At 37.3% G+C, this 15,945-nt stretch overlaps 2 protein-coding genes across 5 annotated transcripts in view; one reads left to right on the top strand and one right to left on the bottom strand.

The window, feature by feature from the left end:
* Window positions 1–15,945, top strand: part of LOC130229016 (uncharacterized) — a 36,992-nt gene that overhangs the window by 2,350 nt on the left and 18,697 nt on the right. The window lies entirely within an intron of this gene.
* On the bottom strand, window positions 1,095–14,875 carry LOC130229015 (uncharacterized). Its single transcript, XM_056457592.1, has 17 exons — window positions 14,794–14,875; window positions 13,441–13,779; window positions 13,269–13,306; window positions 12,347–12,374; window positions 12,209–12,243; window positions 11,860–11,875; window positions 11,109–11,161; window positions 10,856–10,883; window positions 10,077–10,403; window positions 9,926–9,999; window positions 8,826–8,853; window positions 8,644–8,696; window positions 8,356–8,383; window positions 7,898–8,221; window positions 7,723–7,802; window positions 2,433–2,493; window positions 1,095–2,358 (listed from the first exon to the last, which is right to left on the bottom strand). Exons 1-17 carry the CDS (start codon window positions 14,810–14,812, stop codon window positions 2,177–2,179), a joined length of 1,713 nt encoding a protein of 570 aa, XP_056313567.1. The 5' UTR covers window positions 14,813–14,875; the 3' UTR covers window positions 1,095–2,176.

The raw sequence follows: 15,945 nt of genomic DNA, 5'->3' as shown, positions 1-15,945 counted from the left end.
AGAACAGTATACAACCAAAATTAATGTAAATAAATAATTATAATTGACATGTCATCAACGGGATTCGAACCCTTGTCAAAAGGTTCAACGTAGATATCAACCGACCTATCTAACTGAGCTATCCAGGTCTACATCGAGAGGTTGATTTCGATATCTTTATCAGTCAACATATGTCATGCTGGGATTGTTTCCATGTACTTGCTTTTACATGTGTCTACATACTCTCACGCTGATATTTTCTCAGAATAGCTCTAAATGACAAAACCATGTTTTATCGCAGTTGAGAAAACCATGATTTTTATTGTTGTAGACGTGTTAACCTGTGTCTACAAAGTCACACACGAGCTGATATTTTTCGGTGTGTGGTACATAATACGTCACTTCCAATGTGTGGGACATTCCCTTTCCGTAAGGAATCTGTAATTGTAAATTTGTTTCGGGACTTGTAAAAGTGTTTTGCGTTTTGTTAATTTTTTTCTAAAATGTACATTTGTTTCGTCCTTGGTAAATTTGTTTTTCCTATGTAATTGTGTCTTATGATTGGTAAAAATGTTTTTCAAAATGTATTTTTGTCTCGAGCTTTGTAAAAGTGTTTCAGACTTTGTAATATTGTTTTGCACTTCCCGGCCACCGTAGTTGTCCTTATTGTTGTCTATGCTGTCATCCTTAAGGCCGTCTTTAATGCCCTTCTTGCTTTCTCTTTCAGTACATTCACAGCCAGATTTAGTTTTCCATTAGCACTTATTTTCAACCCAAGGTATGTGTAGCTTGTGGCAACTTCATACCAGTTTTGTCATACCAAGGGTGAAGCTTTGTTTCTTTCCCTGACATCTGGGTTTTTTATGTAATGTTAGGGTTTTGGTTTTTTGGGGGGTTAACGGCGGTCAGGGCTCAGGTCTGACAGAAGCTGTGCAGGATATCCAGCTGCTGCTGTAGATCCTTTTCTGTTGGCGACAGCAGCACCAGATCATCTGCAAACAGCAGGAACTTTATATATATATATATATATATATATATATATATATATATATATATATATATATATATTAGATATATTTTATATATATAATTTTTACATAATAAATCATCACATCTGAAGAAAGACAAGCACAATTAGAAAAACAAATCCAATATTCAGTAAGCGAAAAGAAACTCTATACCAGTGGTCTCTAACAATTCCTGAAGGGCCACAGCTCTGCATAGTTTAGCTCCAACCACCTCCAACTCACACCTGCTTAATAGTCTCTAGTAGTCTTGAACACCTTGATTAATTGGATCAGCTGTGTTTGATTAGGGTTGGAGCAAAATTGTGCAGAGCTGCGGCCCAAAAAATCTACTTTCAGACCTACTGTATGCTCTATACTATAGGGGTGCCCAAATTCGGTCCTGGAGGACTGGTGCCCTGCAGATTTTAGCTCCAACTTGCCTCAACACACCTGCATGGATGTTTCTAGAAAGCCTAGCTTGATTAGCTAGCCCAGGTGTGTCTGATTGGAGTTGGAACTAAACTTTGCAGGACACCGGCCGTCTAAAACCGAGTTTGGGCACCCCTGCTCTATACTATATTTATAGTAAACCCTAAGCCATAGTTCATTAATGAATACTTCTAAATGAATTAACATTTATCACCGTACTTTATTGTGGCTAGTTAAAAATATAGCTATATTGTAATTTCAACTGTAAAGAAGAAAAAATATTGATTGTAATAAGTTCTAAGAAATGTCATGAATTAGACTGCATATTTCCTGGCTTGGCTGCACGGTGGCGCAGTGGGTAGCATGTGCGCCTCACAGCAAGAAGGTCGCTGGTTCGAGCCTCGGCTGGGTCAGTTCTGTGTGGAGTTTGCATGTTCTTCCCTTTTTCGCATAGGTTTCCTCCGGGTGCTCTTGTTTCCCTCAAAAGTCCAAATACATGCAGTACAGATGAATTGGGTAAATAGGATAAATTGTCCGTAGTGTGTGTGAATGAGTGTGTATGGATGTTTCCCAGTGATGGGTTGCAGCTAGAAGGGCATCCGCTGCGTAAAACATATAATAATAATATATTTATTTATAGTGCGCTTTTCTCAGACCCAAAGTGCGATATGCTGGATGAGTTGGTGGTTCATTCCACTGTGGCCACCCCAGATAAATAAAGGGACTTGAGAAAATTAATGAATGAAAGAATTTCCTGGCTTTTAAAAAGGATTTTGTCTGTCTCTGTCTAAAAACTGAGCATGAGGGTTGAGTTTTAAGACTCTGTCCAAATCCATTCTGGTCTCTCTCAACTCATGTTCAGTTCTTTCCAGTTGTTGGTCTCTTTCGCTGTAAGCCCTGATCAGCGTTTGGTAAAGCTCTTGCTCATTGTTCACTCTCATTTCTAAAAAATAAATGAATAAGAGATCTTATGTTTAATAGTAATATGCACTTGATGAAACTTCAAATGAAACTCACCTGCCATTAAAACAGATTCATCCATTTTGAGTGATTCCTCCAGAGTCCATATTTTGTCAGTCTGTAAGGTGAAGAAAATAGTTGTGAAATAATCAATAAACATGGAAAAATTCCTTTCATTTCTTTGGTTTTGTTCAGATTTTTCATTTAAAGGGGCATTAAGAGATATAGGAAAATGCTAATGTTAGCCTGATAGCACTGAAAGACAACTTCAGACCTTGCAAATCACCTACCAAATCCACACTTCCTGAACACATAAAAACTGCGCACTAGAAAACATCATGCAATACATCATGTAGCACACACCGGAGGGAAAACTTAATAGTACAGTTAGTAATTAAGATAATGAACTTCAAAAAAACAAGGTAAGTTGTTGATGTTAACTTGCTATTCCCTGTCTGACCAGCATCCATAAATGTACCAGTGATATAAACCTTTTTGCATGAACAGAGTGTGCAGAGGAGTGCAATTATATATTCAGACAGGCAGACAGCCTATGATAATGTTCGGTGCGAACAATGATGGACTTTTCTTGGTCCTAGACCTTTCAAAGGATATTAAAATACCAGCTATTTTAACTATTTTACGTTTTGTCAGTTTAGTGGCTAATTACTACGAATTTGAGTTCAGTCGTACGTAAAAAGTATGATTTTAAAAAGGAGGCCTGGCAGCCAATTCGCCCCTAAACCCAGCAATCATTGGGGGATAAGCAATTCGTATTAATTTGTACGAATGAGATTGTATGAATTCATACAAATTGGCCACGAGATTAAAAAGTTACAAATTGCCGTGAGATTGTGTTGTAAAATACATATACTGTACATTTGGACCACTTGATTTATTGATTGTTATCAGTATGTAAAAAGACTTTCAACCAGCTTCACAAAAATTCAATGTTGGGCAGTAGTGTCGCTACTAGCTTATCTGTGCAGTAGCGTAGTGATGCTGCTATCTTAACTACATTTTCAGTACTTTTCAGTAACAAAGCTATTGTTTAAGCATATAGTGCAGTAGTGTCCACTCAAACTACATTTACCAATTGCGGATTACAGATCACAGAGCCGTAAGGCTGCTGTCTGGCCAATGAAAGTAAATCCACAGATTTCTTTTGTTTGTTTTCTGGATTTTTGTTTTTGCTCTCATATTTAGTATAATTTTAGATTAGATTAGATTAGATTCAACTTTATTGTCATTACACATGTACAAGTACAAGGCAACGAAATGCAGTTTAGGTCTAACCAGCAGTGCAATAGCAGCAAGTGCAGGATACAGGTATAAGTTATAAAGTGCAGTTATAGAAAAACTATGGTGATATTCACAGATGGATGTACTATCAACATTATATACAGGTTGTATTAGCTATGAACAGAGATTTGCATAAATGAATATATGTACAGGATGCTATTAATAATCAGGAGTGGCAGATAGATAACATAATTACAAATGTCCATGTGCTGTGGGTATGTACAGTTCAAGTAAATGAATCAGTGCAATGAATATGTGCAAACTTTAAATGTGCAAATGTTAAATAGTGCAGTGATTGTGAGGAGTATAAGTTAGAGGAGTGTGGGGGGTGTATTGGGGGGGCAAAAGAGTCAGTGAGGGGCAGAGTTCAAAAGGAAGACAGCTCTGGGGAAAAAGCTGTTCCTCAGTCTGCTGGTTTTTGTCCGGGGGAGCCTGAAGCGCCTGCCGGAAGGCAGGAGAGAGAACAGTCTGTGAGCAGGGTGAGAGGTGTCCTTAAGAATACTGCGTGCTCGGCGCAGACAGTGTTTCTTCTGGATGTCCTCAATGGCTGGCAGTGTAGTCCCTGTGATGCGTTGGGCAGTTTTCACCACCCGCTGCAGTGCCTTACGCTCAGCAACAGAGCAGCTTCCATACCAGACTGTGACGCAGTTGGTCAGGATGCTTTCTATTGTGCAGCGGTAGAAGTTCACCAGGACGGCTGATGAAAGCTGGTTCTTCTTAAGTTGCCTCAAGAAGAATAGGCGCTGATGAGCCTTCTTGACCAGGCTGGAGGTGTTGGTGGTCCAGGAAAGGTCCTTTGAGATGTGGGTCCCCAGGAACTTGAAGGATGAGACAGGCTCAACGGCCATCCCATTAATGTGGATGGGATCATGCAAGCCTGTTCGTCCCTTCCTGAAGTCCACAATGAGCTCCTTGGTCTTATTGGTGTTAAGGAGCAGATTATTGTCGGTGCACCAAGTGGCCAGATGCTGTATCTCCTCCCTGTAGGCAGTCTCATCATTATTGCTGATTAGACCAATCACTGTGGTGTCATCTGCAAATTTGATGATGGTGTTGGATCTGTTCACAGGCCTACAGTCGATGGTAAAAAGGGAGTAGAGGAAGGGGCTCAGCACGCAGCCCTGTGGTACACCAGTGTTGAGTGTGACGGTGGTGGAGCAGATGTGGCCTGATCTAACATTCTGAGGTCTGTTAGTCAGAAAGTCCATAACCCAGTTGCAGAGAGACGTGTTGATATCCAGGTCTCTGAGTTTGATCAGTAGCTTAGAGGGTATGACAGTGTTGAAAGCTGAGCTGAAGTCAACAAACAGCATTTGTGCATAAGTGTTTTTATTGTCCAGGTGTGTGAGTACAGAGTGCAGTGCTATGGAAACGGCATCTTCTGTGCTCCTGTTGCCACGGTAGGCAAACTGATGTGGGTCCAGTGTGGATGGCAGAGAGTCTTTCAGATGTGCCAGGACCAACCGCTCAAAGCACTTCATGATGATGGGTGTGAGTGCTACAGGGCGGTAGTCATTCAGGCATGTTGGGCTGGAGTGTTTCGGCACTGGCACAATAGAGGTGGTTTTAAAGCATGTTGGCACAGTTGCTAGGTTAAGTGACAGGTTGAAAATGTCTGTGAACACCCCAGCGAGCTGTTCTGCACATGCTTTGAGGACGCGCCCAGGGATACCGTCTGGTCCAGCAGCCTTACGCACATTGATCCGACTCAGTGCGGTGTAGACTTCTGAGGAGGTGAGTGTGATAGTTGAGTGGTCGGTTGAGGTAGTGTTCCTGGTGTAGGGTTCTGTATTGTCTCTTTCAAAGCGGGCATAAAAGTCATTTAGCTCGTTCAGGAAGGAGACATTTGTGGCTGTGGGGGTGGACTGGCTGGGTTTGTAGTTGCTGATGGCCTGGATGCCCTGCCACATGCGCCGAGGATCAGAGTTGGAAAAGTGCTCCTCTAGCTTTAGCTTGTAGCAGTGCTTGGCCTTTTTGATGCCCCTCTTCAGATTAGCCCTGGAAGTGCTGTAGGCCTGTGCATCCCCTGATCTGAATGGAGTGTTGCGTGCCTTCAGCAGGAGGCGCACCTCCTTGTTCATCCATGGCTTTTGATTTGGGTATGTGGTGATCTGTTTCTGGGTTGTAACACTGTCTATGGTGGTGTTGATATATTCCAGAACAGAGGAAGTGTAACTGTCAATGTCTGTGTGAGAGCCACATGTGGCCTGGGAAGCAAACATACTCCAGTCTGTGTGTTCAAACCTGTCCTGGAGTGTGGAGTCCACCCCCGCTGGCCACACTTTGATGGTCCTTACTGATGGCTTCACACGGTTGACGATGGGTGAGTATTTGGGGGTGAGAAACAAACAAAGGTGATCTGATTGACCCAAGTGGGGGAGGGGGGTCACAGCATATGCTTCAGCCATGTTTGTGTAAACTTGGTCTAAAGTTTTGTTTCCCCTTGTGTGGCAGAAAATGTTCTGATGGAATTTGGGGAGCACTGTTTTTAAGTTTGAGTGATTAAAATCCCCCGCAACAATAAAAGCAGCCTCCGGGTGAGCAGTCTGTTGTTTGCTGATGGCTGCATGAAGTTCATTCATAGCAAGCTTGGCATCAGCGTCGGGAGGGATATAAGCAGCAGTTATTATGGTGGAGGTGAACTCCCGTGGCAGATAAAACGGTCTACATTTAACCATTAGAAATTCCAGGTTAACAGAGCAATGTCTCCCAACGACGACAGAGTTTGTGCACCAAGCTTTGTTAATATAAATGCATAATCCTCCGCCTCTGGTCTTACCGGAGTCATCCGCCGTTCTGTCTGCTCGGAATGTTTGATGCTCCGTTAGCGATATAACGTTGTCTGGTATCCCGCTGTTTAGCCATGTTTCTGTGAAAATCATGACATTACAGTTCCATAATCTTTTGCTGTGGTTGATGCGCAGTCGAATCTCATCCATTTTGTTCACCAGTGACCGTACATTGGCGAGAAAGATGCTGGGTAAAGAGAGCCGGTGTGGTGTTAGCTTTAGCTTAGCTCTTAGCCCGCCGCACTTCCCCCGTCTTTGTTTACGTTCTCTGCGCCGCCTTCGAGCACTTCCACCCGGCCGTGTAGGGCTCTGAGGCCCGGGTGTTCTGGCGATCTCAGGGATGAGTCAAAGATTGTTAATAAAACTGTGCACAAACCAATATCCAAGATGTCCTGTCGGGTGTACGATGTAAAGGCACTGCTGTTCTGTACGAACAGACCCGAAATGAGCAGGAATAATACCGCAAAATTGCAGAAACTGGAGAGACGCTGGGCTTCGCGAACTGAACGCGCCGCCATCTTGCCGTCTAATTTGTTTCTGTTTGGAACAGAATCTTAATTGCAGTAAATAACTGAACTGAATTATGCCTCATATGTTTCATTGACAATTTTATTGATTACCAAGGTAGAATTGATCCACTTGGATTGAACTTTTAGCTTAGCTTGCTACATTTTGCAGGGGTAGCCTTTAGTTTAGTTAAAGGTGCAGTAGGTGATCGTAGTGTATGTGAATAAGTATGTATGTGTTTCCCAGTGATGGGTTGCAGCTGGAAGGGCATCCGCTGCATAAAACAAAGGCTGGATAAGTTGGCGGTTCATCCCACTGTGGCGACCCCAGTTTAATAAAGGGAGTAAGCCGAAAAGAAAATGAATGAATGAATGAATATTCCATTATTGTACCTGACTACAGCTAGACTCCCCCAGAAAATCATAAAGCACTGTTTATTTCACTTTAATAATTACTCCATTCTGTTTATTTATGACTGTAGTTTATAATAAATTACATAAAATATATTTATATTTACTGTAAGTCCCCTGCAAAATCATCCTAATCTATTTATATGAATGACTTGTCAAATAGATCAAATAGATACTTAAGTCATCTGGTGAAATTGTTTTATATTACAAAATATGTTGAAGAGAAAAAATATTACAATGTCAAATTTTTCCAATATCGTTCAGCCCTACCTCGCATTACAAAAATGTCACTCAAGCCACTTTTGAAGATGGTCATTTTAGATCAAATAAATGTCTTACTTGAAACAGCACTAGCTGAACACTTTGACCTTCAGTTGTTGGTGATTGACTCACAGGCTGGACTTCAGATTTTATCCTTACTATAAAGACAATAAATTAAGCATAAATACTGTAGGTATGTGTGATGTTAGATATCTAACTGCTTCTATAAGAGGCAGTGCCACAGAATGCTCACCTCCTACAGTAATGTGTTGTGTTCTGCCGCCACTGCTGACCTGACAGTGATAATCTCCAACATCTGAAATACTGAAGTTTTTCACATGTACAGACACATTTCCTCTCTCCAGCTCACGAGTGTCGAGACTAACTCTGTCTTTATAACCTCTGCCATTAATAATTTGTGTGTTCTTGTAGACACAAACACAGTCAGTCTCCTTAAACCATCTGATCTGCATGGCAGTGGCACAGATTTCAGGAGACGAGTAACAAGGAATAGTCAATTCAGAGCCCAGAGAAACCTTTGCTTCTTTAGTTGTCTGGGGAATAACAAGTTCAAAATCTGAGGCAAACAAAAGAGAAAAAATTGATTTATACCTAGCACTTTGTTCATGTTTACTTAAATAATATTCTTTGTTGAGGCAAAATAATTGGAAAAATCAAATCTGGAGTTTTAATTCTTTAAAGAAATCTTACCATTGCTTGAGACGCTTTCACTCCAATTCTAATTTAGAACAAAATACAGTTTAAGTTAGTATGTAGTCTTGTAAGTCCAACATCGCTCCCAAACATTCGTTTTACGGATTTTTTACAAATGATTCACAACGTGAGGTCAGTTTGTTGAAATGTAACAACATAATAGTGTAAAATAATGTAATAATAAATAATGAATTGATGTACTGTATGCTTCATTTGTTTAAAAAGAATCGTGCAAGACTTAATGAAATCAGTGGAAACATACATGGGTGGTATGTGCACACATACATCATACTGTTTCTTATCTGAATCATTATGATGTGAAGGATGCCTTGATAATCCTAGAATTCAGAAAGTAAAACATCATAAAGCACTTTACAAACAAGATTAACACCACCAAGATGATCGTCATATCTAATTTAATAAAACTTGTAATTATTACAAGGATTTTTTAAAAAAGAAACACTTACTGTCGTTTGCTTCTCTTGTATTTTTGACCTAAGATGAAATCAAATACAATGAGATTTACAGTACTTTATATTTTTACTGCACTCTGTCTAGCCTGTATTTATTTCTGGATATTCAGCCCCAAAACAGATGAAATCAGTCTCCACTAGTACTACTACTGCAGCTACAATTTCTACTACTATTACTACTTATTATAACAACAATCATTTGTCGCTATCGTGAGGTGGCGGATGCCAAATTATACAATAATGCAAAAAGAAAACAATAAGTTCCAACAGTGAAGACTCGGGAAATCTGAGAAGCAAATTAAGGCACATCTAGTAGAGAAACTACTACAAACATAAGTGTTGAGCAAAAAGCATCATAACAAGAAATAACCAGCTTTTAGAAAGTGAAAGAAATGAATAATTTCTAAAATAATTTAGATCAGAGATGCCAAAAGTAGGGCTCACAGGCCAAAGTTGGCCCATTGTAAGCTTTTATTTGGCCCACCTGGGGCCATCTGGGAATGATGAAGAAGGTTGGGGAGAATGCCTTTAACAGAGTTTGTCATTTCTAATTTGAAGTAACTTTTTTTTGTTTGTTTTATTACTAAGCTACAAAAAAAAAAATGAAATGAAATGTTTTAATTAAATGTAAATAAATATAAGTTTGTAAAACGTAAATACTGTCACTCGACAAATGGAGGATTAGCAAGACATCGGCAAGCAAATCAGGACAAACACTAATGTAACTCCATAATGTTATTAATGAGATTGTTTTTGTTTTGACTGTAATACGTTCATTATAAAATGTAAAAAAATAGTGTACTGTATTAGTTAATATAAATCAATGTTTTCTAGATCTTTTTAAACATTATTAAATAAATTAGGAAATTGGCCATGCAACTTTACCATTGGCCCAATAGCCTCAATAAAATTTGGTTTTTGGCCCTTGGTAAGAAAAAGTTTGGGCACCCCTGATTTAGATTATTACAGAAAGATTAGTCTAATTTGTATTAAGATTAGATCACTTTTTAAAATCTTTAATTCAAGATTCTGATTAATATCTGTTATTACTGAAAGCAAAAGATAATATGAAGGAACACCTTATGTTCTCTTACCTCATGTAGCGTTGATGGGACATATTGATGAACTGGAGACAGATTCACTGGTTGGATGCCAGGATTCACTCTCACTAACAACAACATTGTTTATTTCTTATTGTGGATGTTCAGGAATGTCTGGATAACCAACTATAAAAGGACTGCTCACCTCTTATTGTTATCTCTTCTTTTCTGTCTGCATTGATGACCTGGCAGTGGTAATTTCCAATATCTGACTGTCTGAAGTTTTTCAGTCTCAAGGACACGTCTCCTTTTTTAAGTTTGTGAGTGAAGAACAGACTCACTCTGTCCTTGAACCAAACCCCTTCTGTGATCTTCCTGTCTTTATACAAGCAAACACAGTCTGCATCTTTAGACCAGCTGATCTCCATGTCCACAGCACTGATTTCAGGAGACAGTTGACAAGGAATAACCAAATCAGATCCCAAAGAAACCTCAGCTTCTGCTGTGCTGGGAACAACCAGCTGAAAGGTACCTATGAGGAACAGAGTGAAACATTTTAAAACACATTGCTTATTTACATTACCATCTTGGAAGTTTTCAAAAATATTAATGTTTTAGTACAGTAAGAGTTTGTGCTGCCTTTAAATTTTTAGTTATCTTGAAATAACTCATACTAATTTGGTTATTTGAGCTGAAATTAAATTTTTTGCAGCACAGAGACTTAGTTTTAACATTGAAACAACAATTATTTCTCAGCGACGTAGATAAACTTAAATAAACTCACATACATTTAAACACATGCACATACAATAGGACTATTAACAGATGCATAGTGAATGGCTTTTAGAGTAGATACAATATAGCCTGCACAGGTAATGATTTGTTCTCCAACAACATAAAATAATCATTTTAAGTATGATTTTGGGCCTGTCTGTTTTTTTTTTTTTTTTTTTTAAGTTTGAAAATGTACTTATGTTTACTTACTTTTACTTCCAGTTTCCATCCTGTTATCCTAATTGAGATAAGAATAATGCATTTTCATTTATTACTTGACTTACTGCATGAAAAAGTCACACACAAATAATAAATAAATGCTTTAAAAAGTGTAAGTCATCGTTTGCTGTTTTTTTTTTTTTCTTTTTTGCTAAAGTGTAAAAAACTGCACACAATGATGAGACTATGGCATAAAAATGACAATGTAGTGGAATTTATGGATAGTATCAATTTGCATACAAACCTTGTGCTGTTCTCTCCCTGAAGCACTGTGAAATGTAGACTGGACTGATAAGTCTTTAATGCAGAAAATGACATCAGCATTTACAAGCAAGATCCACACATATTTTATGATGATTTCAGTAAATAACACCACATAAAAATGTTTTGGCATACTGCAAAATTGCATATACAGTGTTCAGCATAATTGAGTACACCCCATATGAAAATGAATACTTTTCTCCATTTCTCAGTGACTATAGGTGATGTATTTTGGTGCGTTTAAACAAAACAGTTTATTAAACATATTCATTAAACTACTATTTTAGTCACCTAACATGTTTAGAAATTGAAAGATAATACAATTAAATTCAAGCTAAATATTGAAAAAGAATTACAGCCTACAAAATTTCAACAAATGTTTTCATTGTTTTTGTTTCTCTCGATTTTTCCTCTTTTTTTTTTTAAATTTTGTATTTAATATTTTTCTATAACATATTTATTTGGGTGAACTAGTTTTTGGACTGGTATTTTGTTAGATAAGCTCCAGATTTGGCTTCAGTACTGACTAATCTAATGTATATGCACAAATATAATATTGTATAGCTTCCTATTAAAGATATGAATTTATAAGATTTGTGAGGGGTGTATTTATATATGCTGAGAACTGTAACTGTATTTTAAATGTGTTTGACAGTTAAATTAGGCATAAATATTAAATATTTATTAACCTTTTCATTTAATTAGCATAATTTAATATCATGAAGAGAACTTACTGTAGCTTGCCTCTCCCTAAAAAATTGATAATAAAATGTCAAAGTTATGTTGTAAGGTTTTGATCATACAATGATTGATTAAAATTAAGTTGTCAAAAAGTTAATTCAGCTGCCAATTGGGGCAAATTTTAAAGAAGAATTAAAATACCAAATTGGCGGTAAGACATTTCAGAATATTTCATATTTAATTTAATCAAAACCAAAACAGTAGCGTTGCATATGTTATAAAAATTAAGGCAAAAGAATGATATGCTGCAAGTTAATCATAATTAAATTTTGATTAACTTCTGATTGGTTGTAAAATAAATGATTGAACAGTGTTCAATCATTTATCAATGTGCACACAGACCTTAAGGATATTATTTTGTGAATCTCCAGATTGGCCTGATAACAGAAAAACATACATGTATTCATATAACAACACCCAGTTTCCACTATATTTGTTATAGATTCTCTAAGGAAAAGTATAAATTTGGGTAAAACTTACCATCACTTGTTTTTTTCAGTGTGTAATCCTAATTGAGAAATGGATTTATGAGTTGCAGAGATTCTTAGCAATGATACAATAAAAGAATTGCTACACAAGTAGGTCAAGTTTTCTAAATCTCTAACAGTATTGATATTTTTGTATTTGCCAGACAATGTTCTCTCACTGGGACTTTGCTATTTTTCTTTCTAATGTACTGTTTAAGAATGTTTTTTTTAACATGTATAGCAAATCATGTGTGCTAATATGTTCATTTATCACTTCTAAATCCCAAGCAACATAATATACAGTAAACACGAACTAACTAGCTTTTGTGGGTGGCTAATTAATAAAATGAAAATATAGGCACCAGTGAATAGCAAATAAAAATATGAATTAGTATTGGACATTTTCTGGATGAAGTGGCATGAGTGCATCCATAATTAATATTTTCAATTATCAATTCCTTTTCTTTTTTCAACTTTGTCCCTTTAGTAATCTGGGGTCGCCACAGCAGAATGAACGACCAATTTATCCAGCAAATGTTTTATGCAGGGGATGCCCTTCCAGCTGCAACCCATCACCAGGAAACACCTATTCGCTCTTACCGTCACACACATACACTACGGACAATTTAGCTTAACCCAATTCACCTATAGCGCATGTCTTTGGACTGTGGGGGAAGCCGGAGTACCCGGAGTAAACCCACGCCAACACGGGGAGAACATGCAAACTCCACACAGAAATGCCAACTGACCCAGCTGTGGCTCGAATCAGCGACCTTCTTGCTGTGAGGTGACATTGCTACCCACTGTGCCACCTAAAGTATTATCATCATTATTATTATTATTATTTACTTTCTAATTCTGATTTGCCTCTATATTGTCTTGTATATTATGAGCTATATAATATGTCACCGGCAGAAAGAATGATGCTGTCTTACCACTGTGAATAAGAGCTGGTCATTAGAAATGGCAGCTACTGCATATGACAACAAACAAAAGTGTTAACTAAGCAGGCACAGCAAAATACTGAACTTTAATTTATCATTTACTTGTACTGTATGCTTGAAATTGCTCACTGCAAGATCCTTAGAGGAGTTATGAAGTGCTTACCTTCTTCTGCTACATTGACTGTTATCTGCTGTGTTTTATTTTGACTGGTGACCTGGCACATGTAAACTCCCAGATCAGACTCTGTAAAGTTTGCCACTCGTAAGGACACGTTGCCTCTCACCAGGTCATGGATGAACAGATTGGCTCTTCCCTCATAGCCAACTCCCTGTGTTATTTTTCGTTTCTTATATGTGCAAACACATGCTGTCTTGTTATACCAGTTAATCTCCATGTCAGCAGCACTGATTGCAGGAGACAAGTGGCACGACACAATAAGAGCAGATCCCGGGTTAATCTTAACTCTTTCAACTTTTTCAGGGGCAACAAGCTGAAAGTTATCTGAGGGAAAAGATACATTGAGAGAGATTCAAATCTGTTTCTACAACTCAGTACCTCTGAAGTCATTTTAAGTGACGATATTTTGCTGTTCATCTCTGTTGTTCTTCTCTGTCTGTAATGTGCCAAAAAAATCGCTCCTTCACGCATGCGCGAGTTGAACATGTTCCAACTCCCGTGTCTCTGACTTGTCTGGTGTAAATAAGCAAAAAAAAAGCTGTTCGGTTCGGCTGCTTCCAGCTTAGCGGAGGGATACAGAGTTTTCCTGGCTTTTGTTTATTCCTTCATAGTGTGTTTTAGCATTGCGTGATATTGCTAATATATAATTTTGCTATAACTCTGTAAGTACAACATTTCCCATTATTTTAGATTTGTTTAATAGTCGGTCATAGTGTAATTCGGTTAATTTTACCTCAGGAAAAAATATCACATTGCTTGTACAGTATACAGTAGCGTCAATCCTAACATGGTTGTCGAATCATTCAACAGTTTGCACTGCAAGATGTGTTTATGTAAGCGCGTTACTTGTCGTGTGTTGATGAAAATATTGCAGGCTATTCAGATCAACATATTTAAAATCAGCGCACAGCTGCACACACATAATATATAATCGTCGACGTCTACATTTATTGATGTAAAAATGAGCTGTTGTTTTTTCTTGTTTACTATGCCTCAGATAATTATAGCCTATAGATATTTTATACATACATTTTTTTATCATTGTATATTTGTAATTTCATAAGTTTACATGCATATTTATCATATTTATCTTGTTCTCTGACAGAAACCACATTTTGTGAATATTCACACAAACCAGGAACACATTGAATAAGTTCACTGAACTTATGGTGTAGTTCTTATTAACTGAATAATTCAGCCAGCTGAGTTCCAGCCACACAACTGTGCACATAATCTCAGTGCCCATCACAAAAGTAAAACAGCTACAATAATTTTAAAATGTTATAAGAAACTCAATCCACAGAATGCACTCTGATATAAAATAAAACCAAAACTTACTGCCTTTTCTTCCAGACATGTTTCCTTTCTAAACAGCATGAAAACGAGTCCAGTGAGAGGGAGGAATGATTTCAGTCTCACGCAACACACTGGCTTAACTACACTACAAATCTCTTACGCAAGCAACAAGTCTGTTTTTCTTTCATTTATGAGTGATAAGTATCACATTTTTTCTACCTTTTCTGTATGGGTAGAACATAGATGGCATGAATAAAATAGAATAATATTATACATTAAATGTAGAATTTATTGTTTAAATTATATATTAGATTACATACTGTATGTATTATTTTCACTTTAAATGGATAATATATACAGTTTTTTAAAGTTTTTTTTAATGTAAAATGTATCTATTTTTTTATTTAGCAAAATCCCATCTTCCAAATGTAATCAAACAGACAAACACTATATAAACACATTGTATTGTTGAATCTGAGTGAAAACAGCGGCATTTCCAAACAGGTTAATCTAGTTCTCACCAGAATGGTATGTGTTTTCATTTTGTCCCTGTTTAACACTTGGTATTAAGGCATGTTGTGGTCTATAAGATCACATATAGACAAGGGAGAAATTTTTTTCTGGTGGTTAAACCTCTTTTGGCCACATTGACTACTTTCTGCTGAGTTTACATTGTAAAAAATGATCTGTCATCAGTTTCCATATTTTGTGTGTTCTGTTTATTTACGGTTGTGAATTGCATTATGGGAATTTGATCTCTGCTCTTTTGTAGTTGAAAATTCAATTCTGCAGTGACTTTTATTGAGAGTTTAGTAGTTTGAGACAATATATTGTTTAAGAAATAATATATAGAGAACTAAGTTTGTAAAATAACCGAAAATGTACTGGCAGCTTATTACCTGGTTTTTGCAGTATGATATACAACATCAACCCAGACAATATATCACTTTAAACTATTAAAAATGTTCATGAAATGTATTGTAATGTACTGTGTATTTATATAGTGCATTTATGGCGTATGGCCATACACCCAAAGTGCTTCACAATCATGAGGGGGGATAATTAGATTGTACGAATTCGTACTAATTAGCCACTAAATCAAAAAGTTACGAATTGCAATGAGATTGTGTTGGCATTTGACAATGAAAAATGAGGTTTAAAAAGTGAAATTAATTAATATACTGTATGAATTGT

Source organism: Danio aesculapii, chromosome 5 (genome assembly GCF_903798145.1).
Source record: "Danio aesculapii chromosome 5, fDanAes4.1, whole genome shotgun sequence".
In the NCBI taxonomy this organism is placed as follows: domain Eukaryota; kingdom Metazoa; phylum Chordata; class Actinopteri; order Cypriniformes; family Danionidae; genus Danio; species Danio aesculapii.
This window is presented reverse-complemented; position numbering and strand designations above follow the sequence as displayed.